Source organism: Pan troglodytes, chromosome 19, assembly GCF_028858775.2.
Source record: "Pan troglodytes isolate AG18354 chromosome 19, NHGRI_mPanTro3-v2.0_pri, whole genome shotgun sequence".
NCBI classification, from domain to species: domain Eukaryota; kingdom Metazoa; phylum Chordata; class Mammalia; order Primates; family Hominidae; genus Pan; species Pan troglodytes.
The window spans coordinates 27106519-27132964 of NC_072417.2; the positions used below are offsets into that span (position 1 = coordinate 27106519).

At 39.3% G+C, this 26446-nt stretch overlaps 2 protein-coding genes across 2 annotated transcripts; both read left to right on the forward strand.

Annotated features, from left to right (window-relative positions):
- KRTAP3-3 (keratin associated protein 3-3) lies at positions 1–780 on the forward strand. Its single transcript, XM_001169339.4, has one exon. It carries the CDS (start codon positions 114–116, stop codon positions 408–410), a length of 297 nt encoding a protein of 98 aa, XP_001169339.1. The 5' UTR covers positions 1–113; the 3' UTR covers positions 411–780.
- A 9100-nt stretch (positions 781–9880) lies between these two features.
- KRT40 (keratin 40) lies at positions 9881–21023 on the forward strand. Its single transcript, XM_054670915.2, has 7 exons — positions 9881–10380; positions 11081–11163; positions 11748–11904; positions 13056–13217; positions 13297–13422; positions 15180–15400; positions 15908–21023. The coding sequence occupies exons 1-7, from the start codon at positions 9934–9936 to the stop codon at positions 16005–16007; spliced, it is 1296 nt and encodes a 431-aa protein (XP_054526890.1). The 5' UTR covers positions 9881–9933; the 3' UTR covers positions 16008–21023.
- Positions 21024–26446: the final 5423 nt, after the last annotated feature.

Genomic DNA, 26446 nt, shown 5'->3' on the forward strand with positions numbered 1-26446 from the left:
ACTCCCAGTGGAGAGGGTATATAAGAGCCCCAGAGAAAGGAGAGATATTCACACCTCAGAAGCCTTATCCTTCTTTTCAATCAAACCCATAAATACCACAGACTCCGATAGCCATGGATTGTTGTGCCTCTCGAGGCTGCAGTGTCCCCACCGGGCCTGCCACCACCATCTGCTCCTCTGACAAATCCTGCCGCTGTGGAGTCTGCCTGCCCAGCACCTGCCCACACACAGTTTGGTTACTGGAGCCCACCTGCTGTGACAACTGTCCCCCACCCTGCCACATTCCTCAGCCCTGCGTGCCCACCTGCTTCCTGCTCAACTCCTGCCAGCCAACTCCAGGCCTGGAGACCCTCAACCTCACCACCTTCACTCAGCCCTGCTGTGAGCCCTGCCTCCCAAGAGGCTGCTAATGGATGGCTACTTCGCTCAGTGCCTGAGATTGAAAAAGTCAACATAGAAGCTTTAGCGTTCACCTATCTCAGTACCTACAACTAATGTACTCTGCTTTAGAAATTGGAACAAGGATGGTACTACCACAATCACCCCTGCAAAAAAAAAGAGACCAAGAAACTTTCAATGACCATTCAGCTATAACCAACTGCAGTTTGAATCAGTGGATGCCTATAGCTTCCTGAAGCTGTTCGATTCCTTCATATTAAAGTGTCTCTTTCTGTGGGTGGTTTGGGAATTCTGTTTTCAGTCTTGGGTGGTATCTTTCTGGAAATTAAGGAAGTTCTTCATGATTATCCTAATAAATTTTACATCTCTGGCATAGCACAAGTGTCTACAATTACTTCTGTTTATTTCTGTTCATTCATTAAATGCGTTTCTTAACTCTGAACATTGGCATTTAAAGAAAAACTGGAAACATTAGTGAAACTGAAAATGGTGGCAGTATGGACAAAAATTTCTTAATTTTGCTGTTCTTGCTGTTTTAAGAAAATTAAACATCCTTGCACGTAAGATGGTCTAGTACATCGGCATATTTGAAAGTAGACTTTTCCTGACTTGTCCTCCCAAAAAATGGTTTCAGACAGGTTGAGAAATACTGAACATTACCCAAACACCAAATATGACAAAATATATAAACTAATCCAGGTGACATGATCTATTTATGAAAAAAATATAATAATGTCATTATTTATTCAACTCAGATTTATTAAATGTCTGTTGTGTGTCCTGTGTTTTATTGTCCCTGCTGAAGATAAGCTAACCATCTGGCAGGTGAAGCAAATACAAACACAACATCCATTTGTTTCTTCCTACGGTTAATAATTATCGAATGCCAGTTGCTGTGTTATAATAAAAAAAGATGTGTTCTACCAGCAGTATTAGTAAAGTGCTGTGGGATCATAAAATTGAGAATGATGAAGACTGTTGTCATGGGGGTAAAGTGGGAAAGACATCGTCAAAGAGGAATTGACTGCAGCTAGTCATCAAAGGGATATGGAGGAAAAGAAAATATCAAAGAAAGACTAGACAGTGGAGTTATGTCACCAATTGAGCCTAGGAGCCGAGAAGGAGAAGAGAGTTCAAGATGGAAATACTCTGTTCTTCTTGCTCTACACAGGTCATGTTTGCAACACGAGTAGCTATATCTAAATGGGGTTTGGAAAGTGATTCTGGAGAGGAAGAAGATATACGTAGGTAAGTAAAGAAGACTGTGTAAAAGTTCTCAAGTACTTACAGAAGGCACAGTTGCAAATACGCTGGCTGAAATTCCATCAGGCATAGCAAAGAGTGGCTGCTGGGTGATTAGAAGCTGAGTGGAGATACAAGAGGTCATTCACTATTAACAGACTTTGAGGTTCCAGCCTAGCCAGGGTAGAAAAAAGGATGGAAAAAGAAATTGAAGAAACCAAGAAGCCTGTGGGAAAGTACCAAGTGGTGAAACGAGGATGAAATTGGAGTCTCAGAATGAGAGGAGTTAAAGAATAGGAAATAAAAATTTGGGAGGGAATAAAAGCAAAAATTTTCGAAATTTGGTGACATTTTATTAACCCATATATTCAAGAATCTCAATAAACTCTTAGCAGGATAATTGCAATACACACACACACACACACACACACACACCACCTACACATATCATAGTCAAACTGCTGAATACCAATTAAGAAAAAAAAACAAATCAAATAGAAGGCAGCAAAGAAAAAATGGATGTCTGACTTCTTTTCAGGTAAAATAGATGTCAGAGGAAAATCAAACCTCATTTAAAAGGTCCTAAAGGAAAAAAAATTGTGAACACTACAGTCTGCAAAAACAACCTTCAAAATTAAAGAAAAAATAAAAACACTTTTAGGTGAATAAAGCTGACTTCTTTTTTAAGTGCCTGAAGATCTACACTATAAGAAACACTAAGGAAGTCCTTTTGGTTTAAGAGTAATTTTACCTCAACGACAAAAAACAAACAAACCAGTTCAGAAATGGACAGAGAACTTGAATAGACTTTCTTCAAAGAAGATATACAAATAGCCAATCAGCACAGGCAAAGGTACTCAGCATCACATCACTAATCATTAGCAAAGTGCAAATCAAAACTACAATGAGATACTACCTCCCACCCATTAGGATGGCTGCCATAAAATAAATAAATAAATAAATAACTACAAAAAAACAAAACAGCCAGGTGTGGTGGCTTATGCCTATAATCCCAGCACTTTGGGAGGCCAAGGCAGGTGGATCACTTGAGGTCAGGAGTTTGAGACCAGCCCAGCCAACATGGTGAAATCCCGTCTCTACTAAAAATACAAAAATTAGCTGGGCGTGGTGGTGGGCTCCTGTAATCCCAGCTACTTGGGAGGCTGAAGCAAGAGACTCACTTGAACCCAGGAGGCAGAGGCTGCACTGGGCCAAGATGGCACCACTGCACTACAGCCTGGGTGACAGAGCAAGATTCCGCCTCAAAAAACAAAAAACAAAACAAAACCCCTTATATATATATACACACATATATATGTAAAATATATAATATATACATTATATATATATATAGAGAGAGAGAGAGAAATTGGGACCCTCAAGCATTGCTGGTAGGAAGGTAAAATTGTACAGTGACTGTGAAAAACAATATAGCACTTCCTCAAAAAATTAAATGTAGAATTGCCTTATGATCCTGCGCTTCCACTTCTGGGTATATACCCAAAAGAATTGAAAGCAAGGTCGCTAAAAGACATTTGTATACTTGCGTTCATAGCAGCAATAATCGCAATAGCTAAAATATGAAAACAAACAAGTGCTCATTGATAGACGGATGGATAATCAAAATATGGTACATCCATACAATGGAATATTATTCAGCCCTAAAAGGGAAGGACTTTCTGACACATGCCACAACATGAATTAACCTTGAAGATGTTGTGCTAAGTGAAGTAAGCCAGTCACAAAAAGATACTATTCACTTATATGCTTTCACTTATATGAGGTAGTTAAAAGTAGTAAAAAAATCATAGAGATGAAAAGCAGAACAATGGTTGCCAGGACACAAGGGCGGGCTTCATGGGCAGTTGTTTGAAGGGAACAGAGTTTCAGTTTTAAAAGGTGAAAAGAGTTATGGAGAAGGACGGTGGTGATGCCCACACAACATTTGAATGTACTTAATACCACTGGATCGTACACTTAAAAGTAGTTAAGATAGTAAATTTTATGTTACTTGTATTTTGCCACAATAAAAAAATTTTAAGAGTAATTATACAAAATGAAGTCTCAGACCTTCAGGAAGGAAAAAAACACTGAAAATGGTAAATACATGGATAAAATATGAGACTTTCTCTTTTTCCTTTTCTCAATATTCTAAAAGACAATGATTTAAAGCAAAAACAATGGCATTGTAGGGTTTCTATATGTAGAAGTAAGCAATTTGACAATAATAGCACAAAGAACAGAAAGGGGCAAAAAGAACCCTACTGTGGTAAGGTTCTCGTATTTTACATAAAGTGCTACAGTATTAATTCCAAGTGGAGTACAAAAATGTAAAGATGCATATCATAATCCTGAGAGAACTACCCCACCCTTTAGAAAAACTATTAAAAGATATATACTTATAAAGCTAGTATAGAAAATAAAGTAGAATGTTTGATTGGCCCAAAATAAGATGAGAAATAAAAGGGAAAGGAAGCAAAAAACACATGGAAATAAAAAACAAATAGCAAGATGGTAGATTTTAAACCAACCATATCAATAATTACATTAAATATAAAGTAAGCACTCCAATAAAAAGCCAGAAGATGTCAGATTGGATTTAAAAAGAAAACCCAGCACTATGCTGTTTAAAAGTGATTCACTTTAAATACAAAAGCACAAGAAAATTGAATTATGTAGTCTGAAAAAAAGACATACCACGCAAATAGTAATGATAAGAAAGAAGTTTGGCCACTTAAATATTAGATAATTTTAAGGTGATATTTCATAATGAAAAAGGGAAAATTCATCAGGTGGTAATATAATCCTTAAAAATATGACCCAATAACAGAGCTTCAAAATAAATAAGGCAAAAAATCACAGAAGTCAAGAGAGAAATAGATGAATCCAAAATCACATTTGGTGATTTTAATATCCCCTGTCAGGATCTGAGAGAACAAACAGATAAGAAAATTACCAAGGAGAAAGAAGATTTGAATAATAGTATCAAACAATTTTACGCAGTTACATTTACAGAATGTTACCCCCTACAATTGCAGAATATACATTCTTTTCAAATGCATAAGGAACTCTCACCAAAATAGACTATATTCTGGGTCATTAAATTTGTCTCCATAAATTCCAAAATCTAACAAAATATGTTATCTGACCACAATGGAATTAAATGAGAAATCAATCAGATACTTAGAAAAATCACCAAATATTTGAAAATCAAACAGCACAGTTCTAATAACCTATGGATCAAATAATAAATACCAATACAGCTTAAGAAATATTATGAGCTGAATGATAATGAAAACAAAAGATTTTTAAAATTTATGGGATACATACAGCATTGGATTAGTAGAAAATATACAGCAAATGATTATATTAGAAAATAAGATTTACATCTTTATCACCTTCATTTACCTCTTCATCAATCACTTAAGTTTTCATTTCAACTAAATAGAAAAAGAACAATTAAAATTCAAAGTAAGGAGAAAGAAATAAATAATAAACATAATATCAGAAATCAATGAATAGAAAACAATGAGGAAATTAATGAAGCTAAAATTTGATTCTTTGAAAGGATTCATAAAGTACTTCTATTTAGTTATTTTTTAGTTGGCAAATAATAATTGTGTATATGTATATTTGTGGGGTACAATGTGGTGTTTTGATTTATGTATGCATTGTGGAAAGATAAATCAAGCTAAGTAACATATCCATCACCTAAGCACCTGATCATTGTTTTATGGTGAGAACATCAAAAATCTACTCTTTCAGCAACCTTGAAATAAACAATACATTAGTATTAATCTGATGAACATCAAGCCAGATTGATGGGGGAAGCATGAGATAAAACACAAATTACCAATATCTGGAATTAAATAGTGAGAATTTATAGACACTGCAGATACTAAAATTCATGATAAGGATTATTATGAACAACTTTATTTCAGTATTTTTGCAACTTAGGTGAAGTGAACAAACTCCTTGAAAAATGCAACTTTCACACAAAATGAAATAGAACAACTGAATAGCATTGTGAGGTTTCTATAAGTAGAGGTAAGCAATTTGATGTAGAGGTCAGCAAATATACATATATTTGTGTGTGTGTGTGTGCGTGTGTGTGTGTGTGTGTGTTTGAAATGGAGTCTCACTCTCACCCAAGCTGGAGTGCAATGGTGTGATCTCGGCTCACCGCAACATCTGCCTTCCAGGTTTCAGCAATTCTCATGCCTCAGCCTCCCGAAAAGCTAGGACTACAGGTGTTCGCCACTATGCCCAACCAATTTTTGTATTTTTAGTAGAGACAAGCCTTCAGCATATTAGCCAGGCTGGTCTCAAACTCCTGCCCTTAAGTGATCTGCCTGCCTGGGCCTCCCAAAGTGCTGGGATTACAGGCTTGAGCCACCGCGCCCATTTTTTTTCCTAGTTAAAAACAAAACACAACTTTTTCACATGGGAGACTCCTGGAAGAGGTGGCCTCACTGGACTCCATCAAACATTTAAGGAATAAATAACACTAATCTTACAGAATTTCATGAAATAAAGAGGAAACATTTCCCAATTTAATTTATGAACAGTATTACTCCATTCTCACACTGTTATAAAGAAATATCTGAGACTGGATAATTTATAAAGGAAGGAGGTGTAATTGAGTCCCAGTTCCACATGGCTGGGGAGGCCTCAGGAAACTTACAATAATGGTGGAAGGGGAAGCAGGCACTTCTTACATGGGGGCAGGTGACAGAGAGCGTGGGAAGGAGGAACTGTCACACACTTACAAAACCATTAGATTTCCTGAGAACGAACTCACTATCACAAGAACAGTATACGGGAAACTGCCCCCATGATCCAATCATCCAGGTCCCTCCCCTAACACGTGGGGATTTGGGGTTTACAATATGAGATGAAGTTTGGGTGGGGACGCAGAGCTAAGTCATATTGTGAACCCAGTATGTAACTTGATACCAAAACCTAACAAGATCATTAGAAGAAAAGAAATTTACAGGAAATATTTCTCAAGAACATAGATGGGGTGGAAATCCATTTGCTAATCCTATCAACTAACTGAATAAAACAATTTACATAAAGGATAATGTAGAGTGACCAAGTTATTCAATATGATTGATCATGTTGTAGGGTCACCCAGATCATCCCTCCACTTCCTTCTTTGCCTTGGGAAACAGATTACCTTGACCACCCTGTGGCCCGGCCAGCTGTGTGTTTCCCCTGCAGCTTGAACCCGAGCTGACCCTTGAACATTCCCAGGCACTGTTAAAAGTTATTTAGGTTGTTGCCCAAAACAGTGAAAATCAACCAAGTTGCTGCATGTGGATACTAGCTCTGGCCCTGAGCCAAATTTCTTAAGGCCTCATGTAAACTCTTATAACCTGTCGCACAAATGTTAAAAGCAACAAGACAACTGCTATAGCAGAGGTGTGTGCAAAGTGCTCTGGGAGGAGCCACATCTCCACATGAGGCAGTTGAACGACGTTTCAGCTGAGTCTTGACATGTGAGTTCATCCAGGAAAGGAATAGCAGAAGAGCATTTGACCAAGAAAATAGTACCTACGAAGCTTGAAGGATGGCTGGAGCTTAGGGTTTGTGAGAGAGAACATCAGGAAGTGAGCCCAGAAAGGTAAATTGGCACCAGGTTAGGGAAGGTCATATTTGCCAAGGTAGAAAGTTTGCATTCCATAAGTGGAAGGCGACAAAAAGCAGGTTTGTATTTTAGGAAAATGATTCTGGCAGCCTAGGTGGATGTTGTAAGGTAAGAGCATAGTATTATGCAAAATAAACTACCGTGTTGTTGTCGGTTTTTTTTTTTTTTTATCATGGCCTTTCATGACATCTATTTCTTTTTCTCTATTCCCAATGTTCCTTTCTTCTGGTGATGATATGCTATAGAAATTGTCACGGGTGATTAGCAACTATCTGGGGCTGGTGGCATGGGGGTAAGAAGAATTTATCAAGATAGTTGTGGGTAAAGAAAGGCAGATATATTAGAGAACGTATGAAAATACGTTGCAAGGAAGCAATGGGCAGCACAGCAGAGAAGGGGCTGTCTGCAAGGAGACAAAGGAGTGCTGGAGATTTTACAGGATGGTGCTTGTACTGTGTGCTGAAGAGGGTTTGTGTGGTACTGATAACACTAAGGTTGCAGTGAGCTAAGTTACATTTTTCTATCAGCTGAAGGTCTGGTGATAGCTGGGTGCAGGAATATTGTGCAGGAGGGCTATGTGTCCCGGACCATGAAGAAGGTGAGTCTTATACATGACCTGCTTTCTTTCTTTGTTTTTTGTTTTTTGTTTTTTTTATTTATTTATCACATTGTGCAGGTTAGTTACATATGTATACATGTGCCATACTGGTGCGCTGCACCCACTAACTTGCTTTCCTCTGGTCCTGCCAGCCTGACTTCTTTTCCCTAAGGAGGACTCCACAGAAATGAATTCTGGGTGATTTCTATATTCTACGATGGAGACTATAGCTATAGATCATTATACAACACTACCTAATTAATCAAGACCAAAATAAATAGTCCTACCTGCAGGACAATAACCAGTAACAAATAATTTACAATTAGAAATTAGTTCCAGACAGAAGGAAATATTTCTTATTTTACCTGCACTTACATGACTGCATTTTAGCTAACTGGAGCCTGTGATGGACAACCAAAACATGGGTTTTCTTCACAGATATTTTTCTTTTGACTCATTAGGTTACTGTGAAAAGATAATTTTCTTTCAGAGATTTGTAATTTTTCAGAAGTGTTTTTGAATCCTTGAACTCATATTTGTTGCAGAGCAGCGTCAATATACCATGAGACACTCTAAGAACTTTTTGCATAAGTGTTGATGTGTAAAGAGAATCACTAAATTCAAACCCAGCTCTGCCCAGGGAGTAATAAATCCTAAGAGACTATTTTAACTCACTTACATATGTTCTTCTGGTTTGGTTTGGTTTGGTTTCTACTATCAGGTACCTAGGAAGTAGCACTCAAGATTAGGAGAAAAAATAAGTTTATTCTGGATCAAAAATTTTTTAACTTTTTCAGATTAATGTGTTTTTTTCCTATAATGTTCTTAAAAATTCTAGAGACAATTTTCTCTATGCACCTTTGAAAATGAAATAAATGTAACGACTAAAACCAAGCAAAGTGAAATAGATTATCCTTCACAATGGAGGTGAAATCCAAGAGATAATTCAAAAAAATTACGTATCTCAAGTTCCTGTCTGTCAGATTTGGCACCAGAGATTTCATCCAGTGGAATTACTGATTTGGAACCTAAATAGAATTTTATTTTCCAAGTTCCAGTATTTTTAATTTTCATGAAATTCAGGCCTTCATAAATAAATAAATAGGATAAAACAGGCTCTACATCTCAGAAGAAAAGATTCCTGTGGGTTCCTTGCCCCTACTCTGAAGTATAATCATTAAGGAATTCCCAAGGGAGTAAAAGGTTATAACTTAGAATTTATATTTCACTCTTATTAGGAATACAGGTAAAATAGTATAACTTATCTAACAATAAGAAATGAGAAATGTGGAGAAGGCAAGTTTCAGGAAATCAAAGATCATAATTCCAGCTCTAACCAATTTATATTTTTGCCTGCAGAAAAACAAGTTATTCCTATCAGTTATGTAAAGAGACTTTTCCATTTGTATGCAGGTAGACATGGTTTGCACACACACAAACACACACACACACACACTTTAAACCCAATATATAGCTCACTCCTCCAGTCTTTATCAGCACATGCTCTGAGATCACAAAAAGCATTGAAAGATTACTAATCACACTGACCATTTTTAGGGTGGTGGCACAAACAAATAATTGTCATTTTGTGAGCTGTAATACTAATTTTAAAAGGCGACACAAACAATCAATCCACAGAATCAAAATCTGTGGACATATTATTTTCCTGATTTGTAATGAGTTGTATCTATAATTATTCATTGGCCAAATTTTCTCTTTCTTTTATTATTCTGTCAAAAGCACAATGCTTCCTATGACGATTTTCTGAAATAAGTGTTTTGTCTTGCACATGGAAATGGTGTGGGTCCTGCTTTGGTAACCTGAAGTTATCCCTATTTTATGAGGCATAAAACTCTTCCTCAGTAAATAAACAACTCTAATGAGATGTTTGTACGAAAACTGGCACCATCAGTGATAAAGAAAACATCCGGTGCAGTCTGTAAACACCCATTTTGGGGGGGTTATAAAACTCTCAGGAGAGGAGAGTTTTGGAGTCAAGGCAACTGAAGTTTTGCAGCCAGTCTCTGTCTTTGCTTCTGGAAGGATGACTTCTGACTGCTCCTCCACACACTGCTCTCCTGAGTCCTGTGGCACGGCTTCCGGTTGTGCACCTGCCTCAAGCTGTTCCGTGGAAACAGCTTGTCTCCCCGGTGCCTGTGCTACATCCCGATGTCAGACTCCAAGCTTCCTATCCAGGTCTCGCGGGCTGACTGGTTGCCTCCTGCCATGCTACTTTACGGGGAGTCGTAATAGTCCCTGCTTGTTGGGGAACTGTGCCTGGTGTGAGGATGGGGTGTTCACCAGCAATGAGAAGGAGACGATGCAGTTCCTGAATGACAGACTCGCCAACTATCTGGAGAAGGTGCGCAGCCTGGAGGAGACCAACGCAGAGCTGGAATCCAGGATCCAAGAACAATGTGAACAGGATATCCCAATGGTGTGCCCGGATTATCAGCGTTACTTCAACATCGTTGAAGATCTCCAACAAAAGGTCTGTGTCCTGTTGCCCTAGTGCTCCACCTTCCTGATCTATGGTTTGCTTTATCTTTCTACTAGAAGGGGCTGTTTTACAGAAGGAAACCAAGGGAAAGGAAAATTCTAAGAGTTAATGATACATAGGGGAGAGCACCGGACTGAAAGTCAGAAAACCTCAGCATCAGCCCCAGAGCTACCCCTGATTACTGAGTGACTATAATAAAGTAACTTGCCTGTAGACTTTTCCTTCATCATCTATAGAATGCAGAAAAACTGTATTATATCCAAAATCGCTTTTGTACGTGACACTGAACATTTACATTATCTGAACACAGATCATGAAATGCCATCTTTTTAACTACCTAGTAATCATTTTCTTCTCTCCTTCACGAATTTCTATTATTATGGGAGAGGATATACTCATAATACAGACTACTGATGGAGAAAGCATTAATGGTGTTCAACTGCCTGGGAATGTTGCAAAATGTCTTATGTTATTAAAAAACTAAACCTTTTTATTTCATTATTTTGTTTCTAAATTGGCTCTGCTTTTTTTCTTCGTGAAGTGACAAGGTTAATAAAAAAAGCAGGCTGAGGGTGATTTTATACTTTGTTATAAAGACTTTCAAAAGATAGCTAATGGCATAACTGTTGGATAGAAGTTTATTTAGGTTTCTCTCAAAGAATCATTTATCACATAATGACTTGCTTCCCAGATCTTATGCACGAAAGCAGAGAATTCTAGACTTGCTGTACAGCTTGACAACTGCAAACTGGCCACTGATGACTTTAAGTCAAAGTAAGTTTAATTTAATTTAATTTAGTTTATTTATTTTGAGAAGGAGTTTCACTCTTGTCACCCGGGCTAGAGCGCAATGGTGCTATCTCGGCTCACTGCAACCTCTGCCTCCTGGGTTCAAGTGGTTCTCCTGCCTCAGCCTCCTGAGTAGCCGGGATTACAGGCAGGCGTGCACCGCCACACCTAGCTAATTTTTGTATTTTTAGTAGAGACAGGGTTTCACCATGTGGGTCAGGTTAGTCTCGAACTCCTGACCTCAGGTGATCTGCCCGCCTTGGCCTCCCAAAGTGCTGGGATTACAGGCATGAGCCACCACGCCCGGCTTTAATTTTAATTTGAAAATAACTTATGGCTCTCTCTCTCTCTCTCAATCTCTCTCTCTCTCACACACACACACAAAAATATTCTCTATATAATATTTTAAAGTTAAGAATGTTTTAAAAGCTTGAATTTATCATTACTTAGGAATTAAGAGAAATTATGCACATGGCTTCCTGAAGTCCATGTGTCGATCCTCCATGTATCCCCACACTTTGCACAGCGTTCAGCAAAGTAAGCGTTGGATTTCTCTTTTGCTGTGAAAGGTACGAGAGTGAACTGTCCCTTCGCCAGCTGTTAGAGGCTGACATCAGCAGCCTGCATGGGATCCTGGAGGAACTGACCCTGTGCAAATCTAATCTGGAGGCCCATGTGGAGTCTCTGAAGGAAGATCTCCTTTGCCTTAAGAAAAACCATGAAGAGGTAAGGAAAGTGGCAACTCCGCTGAAGGACTCCGAGAGTAACGTACTTACATTGACAGATGATCTGTTGATGTTTGTAAATCGAATTTGGGCAGATGTTGTTTAAGCTGGAATAAAACTACTCGAGGCAGGGCCAGGCATGGTGGCTCACGCCTGTAATCCAAGCACTTTGGGAGGCTGAGGCAGGAGGATCACAAGGTCAGGAGTTCGAGACCAGCCTGACCAATATGATGAAACCTCATCTGTACTAAAAATACAAAAATTAGCTGGGCATGGTGGCAGGCGCCTGTAGTCCTAGCTACTCGGGAGGCTGAGGCAGGAGAATCACTTGAACTCAGGAGGCGGAGGTTGCAGTGAGCCGAGATCTTACCACTGCACTCCAGCCTGGGTGACAGGGCGAGACTCCATCTCAAAAAACAAACAAACAAACAAACAAAAACTACTCGAGGCATTATTACTATTCAACCTGATCATTCCAGTGTGTCTCTGATTTAAGGTGTGAAATAACCCCTAGACAGTGCCAGATGAAGGAATCAAACTCTTCTCCTGCCCTTGCCTTTGTGGAGGAGGTAACTTCACAAATGGCTTCCTTTGGAGGCTTTATGCCACCCCTAGCTCCAGTCCACAGGGTATGAAAATCAGGCTGAGGAACAGACTGTGAAGTCCATTTCAAAAAAGGGATAAAGACTGTGCACTATCTGGACCAGTGTTTTTAAATATTCCGCATTTATAAACTTCTAAAAATCATAAAATATACAGCCACTGATATATTGATAAAGCTAGAAAATGAAAAGCTGAATGATGTAACAAAGTACATTTGCTCTTTGAACATTTGTTGATGACAATCATAGCTAGCATTTATTGACACCTTACTATGTGTCATAATTAACTTTTATAAGTTAATTATGTATAGATTGACTCTTCTAGATCTCACAATAACTTTCTGGAAAAATGTCCAATTATTATGTCCATTTTACAGACGAAGAAACTGAGGCCCTTCTAAGTGGTGAAAAGAGATTCAGCCCAGGCAATCTGAATCAAAATCTCACACTTTTACCCACTGCTCCAAAAAACAGAAGTAGAATGCCATTGGATGTCAAATGGATTTTTCCCCACCATTCTGTGACATTCTTTACACCATCCCACTTTCAGGAAGTCAACTTGCTTCATGAACAGCTTGGCGACCGCCTCAGTGTGGAGCTGGACACTGCCCCCACCCTTGACCTCAACAGGGTCCTGGATGAGATGCGCTGTCAGTATGAAACGGTGCTTGCCAACAATCGCAGAGAAGCTGAAGAATGGTTGGCTGTTCAGGTCAGTACCCAGATTGAAAAAATGTCAGGCTTACAGACTTCTGCCTTTTTTGAATTCTCTAATGGTGTCTGTGTTTCAGACAGAAGAGCTGAATCAGCAGCAACTGTCCAGCGCGGAGCAGCTGCAGGGCTGCCAGACGGAGATCTTGGAACTGAAACGCACAGCCAGTGCTCTGGAAATTGAGCTCCAAGCACAGCAAAGCCTGGTGCGTGAGGCAAAGGCAGTGTCCGTTGTGTCACTGATAAGTCAGGCCCTGAGATGTTAAGCCCTCTTCCATATCCGAGGATCACATTTCCTTGCCTTTCCCAAGTACTGCCGTTTACCCAGCTATTAATAGAAGCAGAAGTGACAGGTCCACAGCTTGTCCTCTAAGATGCCTTACCTTCACTCCTGGGCTTGAGTCTGATGCTGCGGCAGCCTTCAGAGACAGGGAGGGAGAAGCAGAGCTGGAGAGAAACCTCCGGGCCATGGTCACTTAAGCATTCCGGCAGGTTTTAATTCTCATTTGATTCAGGCCAGTTTTCCAGGCTCACTGTTATATCTAAAACAAAGAATCATTTTCAAACATTTCATCCTACAGTTTCCCAGGGTCTACACTTCAACCTTATCCTTCACTGCACCACCCCCCACTCAAGCAACAGGAACACCATGCGTTCAAGATGACATGAACCAGTTCTGGTCAAGCACCACTGTGTGCATGTCATTAGGCCCTGCGGAGAACACCTAGAAGAACGATAGCTGAGCATTCATCCTGTGAGAGGCACTATGCTCATTTAAGGCTCACAGTAACTTTACCGGATAGATACCTTTATCCCATGACACAGATAAGGAGAACTGAGACTCAGATTAAGTAACTTGCAAAGGATGCAATTCTAAGAGGCAAACTTGGAAGCTGAGTTCAGCCAGTTGAATCCCAGAGTCTCTTCTCTCTCTCTCTTTAAATTTATTTTTATTGATATATAATATGCGTAAATTTTTTTTACGTAGATGTGATATTTTGTTACATGCATAGAATGTGTAATGATCAAGTCAGGATATTTAGAGCATGCATCACCTCAAGTATTTATCATTTCTATGTGTTGGGAGCATTTCAAGTCCTCTCATCTAGCTATTTTGAAATGCACAGTGTATTGTTGTTAACTGTAGTCACCCTTCTCTGCTGTCCAACATGAAAACGTATTCCTTCTGTCTAACTGTATGTTTGCACCCATTAACCAACCTCTCTTCATCCCCTTACCACACATATGCCCATCCCAGCCTCTGGTATCCAGAGCCTCTTCTCTTAACAGCACTATACTACCCACCCCCGCCAAGAGCCCAAACTCAATCTTTCCTCTCATATGTTGTGGATAGTCCTTAAGCTTCACAAATATGTCATGTATTGCTATAGTCATAGTGGTGGTAGTGATAGTTGACACGTAGAACAGTGACAGTATGGCTGGCACTGTTCTAAATGCTTTACGCACATTAACTCTTTTTTTTTTTTGGACGGAGTCTCGCTCTGTCGCCCAGGCTGGAGTGCAATGGCATGATCTTGACTCACTGCAAGCTTTGCCTCCCGGGTTCACACCATTCTCCTGAGTAGCTGGGACTATAGGCGCCCACCACCATACCCAGCTAATTTTTTATATTTTTAGTAGAGATGGGGTTTCACCATGTTAGCCAGGATGGTCTCGATCTTCTGACCTTGTGATCCGCCCGCCTCGGCCTCCCAAAGTGCTGGGATTACAGGCGTGAGCCACCGCGCCCAGCCCGCATATTAACTCTTAATCTTCACAACCGTCTAATGAAATAGATACTTTGTATTCTCCACTATACAGAGAATAAAACTGAGACTCACAGAAGCTAAATAATTTGCGAGTGGTCACATAGCTAGAAAAGGGTAAGCAGGAATTTGAAAGTAGGCACTCTGGCCCGAGAGAATGCACTTCATGGTCCTTTGGACAATGTTTCCTCCCGCAGACAGAATCTCTGGAATGCACCGTGGCAGAAACCGAGGCCCAGTACAGCTCCCAGCTGGCCCAGATTCAGTGCCTGATCGATAACCTGGAGAACCAGCTGGCCGAGATCCGCTGCGACCTGGAGCGACAGAACCAGGAGTACCAGGTGCTCCTGGACGTGAAGGCCCGGCTGGAGGGTGAGATCAACACGTACCGGGGCCTGCTGGACAGCGAGGACAGCAGGCAAGTTCCACAGTTACTCATGAAATCCCCCAGAGTCACAAAGAGGCTGATGTAAAAGAATCCTGTTTCCCCAAAGTCTGGACAAGTTCAGACCTCCCCAGTGTGTTTAGGGATCTTCTTAAAAGAGTGCTGAAAAGTGGCTGAGGTTAAGAACATGACACTAGAGATATTTTAAAAATATTCTAAAGGCAGATTAATTATTAGTGTAACATCTCATGCTGGCATCTCCCTTTGTTCCTGTTTTCCACTAAAGGAAAATCAGGAATAGGCCTAAGATAACATTTGCAAAATCAAGAAAAAATATAAAATACTATTCAACTGCCACTGCTACAGTGAACATGAAGTGGCAATTCTGGGTACAGAGAAGAAACAGGCTTCAGTCAATGCTATTGTGCAGAGTTTTTTTCAGAACATAATTTGTAGGGCAAATTTTGACACGGTTTTTCTGAGTTGCCATTTTATCAAGATTCCCTTGTTAAGCTTGGCTGAAAATCGATTTTTCCCCAGGCTTTCCTGTAGCCCATGTTCGACCACATGCACCTCGAGCAACACTTGTGAGCCATGCTCAGCCTATGTCATCTGCACTGTTGAAAACTGCTGTTTGTGAATGTTAAGGACAGCAGGTAGAGGAATCAAAGCCAGCAGCATCCTAGAAAGGAGATGGGGCTTCAACCAGGGACATCCAAACCGGAAGCACAAATCCAGGAGGCTCTCATATCCTGGAATTGCCCTCCAGGTATCCTCAGTCTTTCTGCTTTACTATTTCCTCTCCTTCCAGCTTATTTGTGGTATACTGGAAGCCCATAAAGCATTCTTGCTCATCTCCAAATAAAACGTGTTTTATTCCTTTAGCATGGTAAATATAGCTCTATGGCTGATTACTGTTGATAGAATATTCATTTTATGGCAAGGAAATCATCTAAACCCATAACCATAGTTTCAATGTACATAAACCCAGGCTGAAAATATTTTTTAACTCCTCAAATACAAATAAATTAATGAACCCATGAGAAATGTCATATATCTTAGAAAATAGTTGTGTGTATATTTCTGAGGAAAAATATTAGGAATAAAATACGATAAAATGTATTTTTTGATTATAAAAGCACTAGATTCTCTTTTTTTAAATTTGGCTCATTAAAAGGGAAAAGGTCACTTATGATTTCATCTTCCAAACAGCCATAGTCAATATTTTGGGGTACTTTCTTCCAGTTTTCTTTCTTACGATAGATTTTTCCACACATCTATAATCATACTAACATATGCACACACTTGTGTAATTTTTCTTTCATTTATGTCATCTAAGCATTTTTAATTCTAATAAAAACATAAGATTGTATTGTAGCCATCACTTTTTTTTTTTTTTTTTTTTTGAGACAGAGTCTCGCTGTGTCACCCAGGCTGGAGTGCAGTCTATCTGGGCTCACTGCAACCTCCACCTCCTGGGTTCAAGCGATTCTCCTGCCTCAGCCTCCCAAGTAGCTGGGACTACAGGTGTGTGCCACCACACCAGGCTAATTTTTTTTTTTTTTTTAGTAGAGACAGGGTTTCACCGTGTTAGCCAGGATGATCTCAATCTCTTGACCTTGTGATCCACCAGCTTCAGCCTCCCAAAGTGCTGGGATTACAGGTGTGAGCCACTGCACCCAGCCTGTAGCCATCATTTTACTGGTTGCATAATGTACCATAAGGTACATTGATCTGTTATTGGACATTTAGGTTATAAGAATAATTATTCTCATATATTTAAAAAACAAGGTAGAGAACTTCCAGAATGATGTATATTTCCATATTCCTCCTCCTAAAAACCCTGGAAATTACATATCAAATAAATATAAGAGGACTCTGAAAGGTAGAAGAAGAAGCCAAACCACCTAAAGATGTTGAGACTCCAGGAGTGACACTGTGGTGAGCTCCCTGGATTAGCTTTTTATCTCATATATTCCAGACGGGGAGCTGGAGAAACCAACTACCAGAAACACCAACAGGTGCAGACAAAACAAACAAACAAACAAACAAACAGAAAGAGCTTGCTCTGCTTAAAGAACCAGAAAAGAGGCAGCCTAGAAAGGCGGAAAACCTTTAGACACTAACCACTCAACTCAGCCAAACACCACAGAAAATATCATTTCACCCACCCATATCCACACAAGGAAAGGCCAGGTGGGGAGTCCAGACTTCTATCCTTCCCAGGCTGTAATAAGGCACTCAAACTTCACCACTGGGGTGAAATCAGGGAAGGCTAAGTGAGAGATCCAGGACTTTCATTCCTACTATGAGACATGGAAGCACTCCCTGCCCCACCATCATGGTGTCAGTGGAGACCACACGGGAAGCCTGGACTTAACTCTACAGGCTGCAGTGAGGCTCTTCTTTTCTCCTCTTAGTGTCACAAGAGTCCTACTGGACAGTCAGAACTCTTTCCCTCCTCCAGCAGTACCAAGGCCACCCCCATGCAGTGTCAGTGGAAGCTGCATGGGAGCAATAACAAGATATTCCTGCCCCTCCTGGCCAGGGTGGTATCAGCAGAGGCCACGTAAGGAGTCTAAAATCCTCCCTCCCAGCAGTGATAAGGGGGGCCCTCCCCTTGGGTGTCAATAGGGGCAAAGTGGAGAGAACCTGTATTTCTACTCCCACCTGGTAGGAATGAAGCAGTGTCCCCCTTCCCCTACCAAAACAGTGTCAGAGGAGATCTGCTAGAACATAAGATTAAATAGTATCCTGAATCTCATAACATAATGCCCCAATGCCCAGGTTTCAATCAACAATTCCTCTTTATACCAAGGATCATAAAATCTCAACTTACATGAAAAAAGATGATCAACAAATTCAAACATCAAGAGGAAAAAGATGTTAGAATTAACTGACAAGGGTTTTTAACTTTTTATTTGTTATTTTTCTGGGTACATAGATGTATATATTTATGGGGTACATGAGATGATTTGACACAGGCATGCAATGTGTAATAATCACATGGAGAATGGGGTGTCCATCCCCTCAAGCATGTATCTTTGGTGTTACAAACATCCAGTTACACTATTTTACTTATTGACAATGATTTTTAAACAGTCATCATAAAAATGCTTCAGTAAGCAATGCTTCAATAAACTCTTACAACAAATGCAAAAATAGAGAAGACTCAATGAAGAAGAAGATGGAAGGACTCCAGTGGAAATTTCAGAACGGAAACATACCGTAGAACCAAAATAGAAACCTCAATGGAGATGGGCTTAACAGCAGAATGCAGGCCAGAGAGGAAAACATCAGGGAATTTGATGATACAATAATAGACATCATCCGACCTGAAAAACAGAAAAAAAAATAGTGTTAAAAAGATAGAGTCTCAGGGAATTTTAGGGCTATATCAAATGATCTAACATTCATGTCAGCGGAGTTCTGTAAGGGAGGATAAAAAGTGAAGCCAAAAACATTTGAAGGAATAAACACTGAAAATTTACAAATATGGCAAAAGACAAAAACCTACAGATTCCAGAAACCAAGCAAACCCCAAAAATGATAAACCCTAAGAAATCTACACCAGGAAATATCATATTCAAACTTTTGAAAGCTAAAGACAAAAAAATTATGAAAGCAGTGAGAGAGAAATGACACCTTACCAATAGAAGAAAACAATTTAATTGATGGCAGGTATGTCACCATAAACCATGGAAGCCAATATGAAGTAGTACAATAGTTTTCAAATGCTAAAAGAAAAAAAAAAAAACTGTCGGCCAGGCGTGGTGACTCACACCTGTAATCCCAGCACTTTGGGAGGCCAAGGAGGACGGATTACAAGGTCAAGAGATCGAGACCATCCTGGCCAACATGGTGAAACCCCATCTCTACTAAAAATACAAAAATTAGCTGGGCACGGTGGCGGGCACCTGTAATCCCAGCTACTCGGGAGACTGAGGCAGGAGAATTGCTTGAACCTGGGAGGCGGAGGTTGCAGTGAGCAAAGATCGTGCCACTGCACTCCAGCCTGGGTGACAGAGCAAGACAAAAAAGAAAAAGGAAGGAAGGAAGGGAGGGAGAGAGGGAGGGAGGGAAGGAAAGGAAAGAGAAAGAGAGAGAGAGAAAGAAAGAAAGAAAGAAAGAAAGAAAGAAAGAAAGAAAGAAAGAAAGGAAAAGAGAAGAGAAGGAAGGAAAGAAGGAAAAAGAAAAGAGAAAAGAAAAGAAGAAAAGAAAGGAGGGAGGGATGGAATGAAGGAAGGAGGGAGGGAGAGAGGAAGGGAAGGAAGGAAGGAAAAGAAGAAGGAAAGGAAGGAAGGAATGAAGGAAGGGAGGGAGGGAAGGAAGGAAGGAAAAGAAGAAGGAAAGGAAGGAAGGAAGAAAGAAAGAAAGAAAGAGAGAGAGAGAGAAAGAAACTGTCAACCCAGATTTATATACCCTTTGAAAATGTTCAGAAAACCAAAGAGAAATCAAGACATTCTCAGATGAAGGAAACTTAAAAGATGTGGCCAGCAAACCAACCTAAAACAATGACTAAAGAAAATTCCCTAAACACAAACGAAACTATAAAATAAGGAAACTTGGAAGATCAGACAGGAAAAAATATAATAAAAAATTAATATACGATTAATTTAAATAAATTTCTTTCTCTTCCTGAGTTTTCTAAATTATGTTTCATGGTTGAGGCAAGAAGTATAACACTGTCTGATGTGGTTCTCAATATATGTGTAGAAAATATTTAAGACAATTATATTAAAATGGAGGCGAGTAAAGGAATATAAACAAAGGTGAGTTTTCCACACTTCACTTAAACTGATAAAACGTTAACCCTGGTAGACTATGGTAAGCTATGCATACAGCATGAAATACCCAGAGCAACTATTTAAAAAGCTATGCCAATAGGTATACTAAAAAACACTATAGATAAATCAAAATGGAACTCTAAAGCATATTCAAGTAACCCACAGAAAGGCAGGAAAAAGAATACAGAGAAACAAACAAAAAACAGAATGAACAAACAGAATACAATAAATACAATACAGGCTAAATATAGAAAATTACAGCAAATGGAAAGAGTCTAAAGACATAGAAAAAAGACAGATCTTGGCAGAGTGGATAAAAAAGCATGATCCAACTGTACGATACATTCTGCAAAAAGCTAAATATAACAATATAGGTAGGTTGAAAGTAAAAGGATTGAAGAGATGCACAATTGTTCATAGCAGCTTTGTTTGTAATAGCCAAAAACTAGAGATCACAGAAATGTCCTAAAGATCTCAAGGCCATCATGCCGAGTGAAAAAGGGCAATTCAAAGGGCCATATATTTGATAATTCTATGTATATAACGTTCTTGAAATGACACAATTATAAGAATGGAGAACAAATTAGGCATAGGACAAAGGAAAGCTCTGTGGTGATTGAATAGTTCCATATTTTGATTGCACCACCCATGTGAAGAAAACATATATGTGGCCGGGTGCGGTGGCACACACCTCTAACCCCAGCACTTTGGGAGGCTGAGGCAGGCAGATCACGAGGTCAGGAGTTTGAGACCAGCCTGGCCAACATGGTGAAACCCCGTCTCTACTAAAAATACAAAAATTAACCAGGCATAGTGGTGCACGCATGTAATCCCAGCTACTTGGGAGGCTGAGGCAGGAGAATTGCTTGAACCCAGGAGGTGGAGGTTGCAGTGAGCCGAGATCGCGCCACTGCACTCCAGCCTGGGCGACAGAGTGAGACTCTGTCTCAAAAAAAAAAAAGTGCCCACGATTCAGAAATCTAATATTTACAATATTAGATTTAATATTTTAAATATTTAATCTATGTAAATTTAATGTTTACAATTCATGGATTCCTCACTGGCTCTACAGAGGCAGATAAGGCCTTCCTATCACTCAGCTACTGGTCTCAGGCTGGCCCCAGTGCCCATTCTTCCTATGTTGTGCACAACCCCTTTCTCAGAAAGACAGGGGCAAAGCTGTCAAGAGAACTTTCTATCACTTCCAGATTCGATCTTCCAGACAGTGTGGACTTGAGTTTTTACATCTGAGATTCTCCAAAATGACACTCAAAAAAAGAAAAGAGAAGAGAGAAGCACTTCTAGAACAGCTGCCTTCTCAGTGCCTGGGACAGGGAAGAGACAGTCCAAAGATCTTGAACCAGAAAACAAAGCCTTGATAATACCCTGCCTAACTGCAAAGGGGCAAGAGAGGGTAAGCCTCCCATGTGCCCAAAAGGAGAGGAGAACCAGATATGCGTGAGCCCGAGTCTCTTTCAGAACAGCCTTGAAACACACAGATGAGGAAAGGTAGAGGGAACCCCCCACAATAAATGTGCAGTGGGGGGACGGGGCAGGAAGAGCTTGGGGAATAGCAAAGGATGCAGTTGGGCTAGAATGTATAGAGTGGGTCAGGGGTCCTGGAATATGAGGTAAAGTCAGCTGGGTCAAGATTGTGGAGGGTCTTGGTTGCCAGGCAAACAAGAATTTGAGCCTTGCTCTGTCTGTAGGAAGGTTGAACTTTCTGCACCGGCAATGGAGCTATATGAAGGTAGATAAAGAAGATCTCCAAAGTGGAGTATGTGGTAAAGTAATTTACAGGCTAGCAAGATTGACAAAAGTTAACAAATGACCTGGTGGTAGAAAAATAAAGACAATAAGTACCCACTATTCTGTCAAAAGGTCTGGTAATGAAAAGAAGGCAGAAGCCACCTTCATGGAAGAAGTGCCTCATGGTTACAGGTCAGACATTGTAGGATCAGTTAACAGATGTGCTTATAGGGAAAGAAAAAATGATCCAGTAGTAAAGAAGACATGAAAGAGGCAAGAAAAGGGGGAGCATAATGGATGAAATGTGGCCCTGAAGAAATCAAAAGGGAATCAGCCAAGGAAGGAACAACTCTGCATGTGAGACACAAGAGGAAAAGAATAAAAATTATTAGAAAGGTATGGAGGCAGAAAAAAAGTCTAAGAAACTAATGAAGCAGAAACAGTTTTGCAGACAATTTTTCTAATGATTCTAAAAGGGATACATTCAATTTGTGGAATTTGTGGAATAAAAACAAGAAAATAATATTCATCAATAACTATAAAATGCAAAGAATTTCACTGCTAACCTCTTGATTTATTTACTTTCAGTATTTTTCATACATTTTCAAACTAATGGACTATTTCAAACACTGCTATTTTATGGAGTCAAATTTACCGAATTTTTTACAGGTTCTTAATTTCAAGTCACTGTTACAAAGGCCTTCCTCATCTGAATTTGTGAACGTATTCTCCTATATTTTCTTTTAGTACATTTATGATTTTCACTTTTCACATTTGAATCTTTGATCCATTTGTAATTTAAGTATATAGATAAAGTAGTGAACATTCATGCAGCTGCACAGTTGTATCAAATCTTAACTTTTTATGTTAACTCCACTTTATTGAGATATAATTTTCAGACAATAAGATGCATCAATTGAAAGTGCGCAGGTCAGGCTGGGCACAGTGGCTCACGCTTGTAATCCCAGTGCTTTGGGAGGCCAAGGTGGGAGGATCAGTTGAGGTTAGGAGTTTATGCCAGCCTGGGCAACATAATGAGGCCCCATCTCTAAAAAAATTTTTTTTAATTAGCCAGGCATGGTGGCATGTGCCTGTAGTCCCAGCTACTTGGGAAGCTGAGGTGGGAAGACCACTTGAGCCCAGTAATTCAAGGCTGCAGTGAGCTATGATCATGCTACTAAACTCCAGCCTGGGCAATAGAGTGAGACCCTGTGTCTAAAAATAAAAATAAAAGTAGGCAGCTTCATGGAGTTTGAAAGCACATGAATTTGTGTAATCAACACCCAGATCAAGATACAGAATAGCATTTCAAAATGTAGAACATCAACCTTAGAAATTCTTTCTTGTTGCTTTCCAGCCAGTATATCTCTCTGACAGAGACAACCACGATTCTTATCTCTAACCATGTCAAAGATGAGTTTTGCCTGTTCTTGAAGTTAATATAAATGTAGTCCTACTGTTCATACTGTTTTGTGCCTGACTTCTTCAGCTCAGTATGTTTTTGAGATTTTTCCATGGTGTCATGAGTACCAGCAGTTCATTCTTTGTTGTTGTTGCATACTACTCCATTACATAAACATGTCACAGTTTGTTGTCCATTATTCTGTTTATGAGCAGTTATTTTTATTTTAGTGCTATTAAGAATATAGCTGCTATAAGCATTCTTGTGCAAATATTATTGTGTGTATAAAATATATACATTCATCTCTCTTGGACATATACCTAACCATGAAATTGCTAGGTCCTTGGGGGAGGTCCTTTGTCAGAGAGAGAGAGAGAGAGATAGTATATTACTGTATAAATAAATATGTTTATTTATTTTTATACACATATTTATTTATAGAGTCATGTGCCACATAATGACATTTCAGTCAACAATGATGGAACATACACGTACAAAAGCTGTCCCAAAAAACTATAATGTCATATTTTTATTGTACCTTTTCTATGCTTAAATGTGTTTCCAGATAACAAATACTTACCATTGTGTTACAGTTGCCTACTGTATTCAGTACAGTAACATGCCGTGCAGGTTTACAGCCTATGAGCAATAGACTATACCATATAGCCTAAGTGTGTTATAGGCTATACCATCCAGGTTCATGAAGTCCACTGTGATGTTTACACAACAACAAAATCACTAGAGGTGAATTTCTCAGAATATATTCCCATTGTTACAAAAGATATGACGTTGTGTATGTATGTGTTCTAATGTTTGTGTGGGGGGGTGGTGGGTGTATGAAGAGAGAGAGAGAATATTTTAACCCAGGCTGTAGCTTGCCTTTTCACTTTCTTAGCTATTTATTTGATCAACAAAAGGTTTTCATTTTGATGAAGTCTAATCTATTTATTATAGTGTCCTCCATGAGCTTAGAAGTCTTCGCATGGCAGAAGGTTATGAATATAATCTTCTGAGTTTTCTTCTAAAAACTTTAGACTTGAAATCTTCACAATTAAGTGTTTAATCCAACCTGAATTAAGTTTTATACGTAGCGTGAGGTAGAGATCAAGACGTATTCATTTTGGCTATACAAGTATCCACTTGATTCAGCAACAAGTATTGAACAGTATTGAAAAACAGTATTGAAAAAGCTTTCCTTTTCTCATTGACTTGCTTTGGGATCTTTGTCAGAAATCAATTGACCACATATATGTGAGTCTATTTCTAAACTCTATATTCTTTCTCATTGATCTACTTTCCAACCCTTATGCCAATATCACACTGTTTTAATTATAGTAGCATTATAGTAACTTGCATGAATTTACACTTCATTGCCACAAGCAATGAGAGTGCTATAGGCAGTGAATGTATCTGTTATCAAACTTTGATTTTTTTCAGTTTGATAGGTGGAAAACTAAAATATCTCAGTATAATTTAAATTTACATTTCTCTTTTCATGAGTGACATTGAGCGTTTTTTCTTATTTTAAGTGCCTTTTGTATTTTCCTTTTGGTCACTGTCTAGAGTGTAATTGTAATATTGTTTCCCAGTTTGTCATCTTGTCTTCTGGTTTTACAGGTCGTATTTTTCATCCAAGCACAAGTTCAAACACTGTTATTTTATGGAGTCAAATCTAACAGTTTTTACGACTTCTTAATTTTGAGTCATCATTGGAAAAGTCTTCTGACTCCAAATTTATAAAATAATTATCCTTTTGGGCATATTTATTATTTATTTTTCATATCTCAATCTTTGATCTACTTGTAATTTGTCCCACTGTAAAGCATGAAGTATGGTTTCAACATTCCCTGCCCCCACACCAAAGGGAATACAAAATTGTCCCCAAAGTACATATAACGGTCTACCTTTTCCCCATGGCTTTTATTTTGTATTTTATTTTATTTTATTTTATTAAAAATGAAATCACACTGTGTTGCCCACCTGAACTTGAACTCCTGGGTTCAAGTAATGCTTCTGCCTCAGCCTCCTACAGAATGGGAGAAAATTTTTGCAATCTGTCCATCTGACAAAGGGCTAATATACAGAATCTACAAGGAGCTTAAACAAATTTACAAGAAAAAACAAACAACCCCATCAAAAAAATGGGCTAAGGATATAAAAAGACACTTCTCAAAAGAAGACATTTATGTGGCCAACAAACATATGAAAAAAGCTCATCATCACTGGTCACTAGAGAAATGCAAATCAAACCACAATGAGATACCATCTCACACCAGTTAGAATGACGATCATTAAAAAGTCAGGAAACAACAGATGCTGGAGAGGATGGAGAGAAATTGGAACACTTTTACACAGTTGGTGGGAGTGTAAATTAGTTCAACCAATGCGGAAGACAGTGTGGCAATTTCTCAAGGATCAAGAACCATAAATACAGTTTGACCCAGCAATCCTATTACTTGATACATACCCAAAGGATTATAAATCATTCTACTATAAAGACACATGCACATGTATGTTTATTGCAGCACTATTCACAATAGCAAAGACTTGGAACCAACCCGAATGCCCATCAATGATGGACTGGATAAAGAAAATGTGGCACATATACACCATGGAATACTATACAGCCATAATAAAGGATTAGTTCATGTCCTTTGCAGGGACATGGATAAAGCTGGAAACCATCATTCTCAGCAAACTCACACAGGAACAGAAAACCAAACACCGCATGTTCTCACTCATAAGTGGGAGTTGAACAATGAGCACACATGGACACAGGGAGGGGAACATCACACCGGGGACTGTGAGGGGGTGAGGGGCTAGGGGTGGGATAGCATTAGGAGAAATACCTAATGTAGATGACAGGTTGATGGGTGCAGCAAACCACCATGGCACTTGTATACCTATGTAGCAAACCTGCACGTTCTGCACATGTATCCCAGAACTCAAAGTACAAAAAATCTCATAATTCAAGAAAAAAAAAGGATGAAAAGGGGCCACTAGCTGAGGATGTGGAGAGCCTGTAGAAGCTGGAAAAGGCAAGAAAATGATGTTCCCCTAGAGCCTCCATAAAGGATTAGCAGCAAGTAACTTTCTGAAGAAAATGCTGAGTAAGTATTCCTCAGAAAGAAAACACACCCC

Excerpts from the sequence above, each read along its gene's own strand:
- KRTAP3-3 (XM_001169339.4), top strand. The coding sequence starts at position 114 with ATGGATTGTTGTGCCTCTCGAGGCTGCAGTGTCCCCACCGGGCCTGCC.
- KRT40 (XM_054670915.2), top strand. The coding sequence starts at position 9,934 with ATGACTTCTGACTGCTCCTCCACACACTGCTCTCCTGAGTCCTGTGGC. Across the intron at positions 11,905-13,055 it reads TTAAGAAAAACCATGAAGAG|GAAGTCAACTTGCTTCATGA; the intron begins GTAAGGAAAGTG and ends TCCCACTTTCAG. Across the intron at positions 13,218-13,296 it reads AAGAATGGTTGGCTGTTCAG|ACAGAAGAGCTGAATCAGCA; the intron begins GTCAGTACCCAG and ends TCTGTGTTTCAG.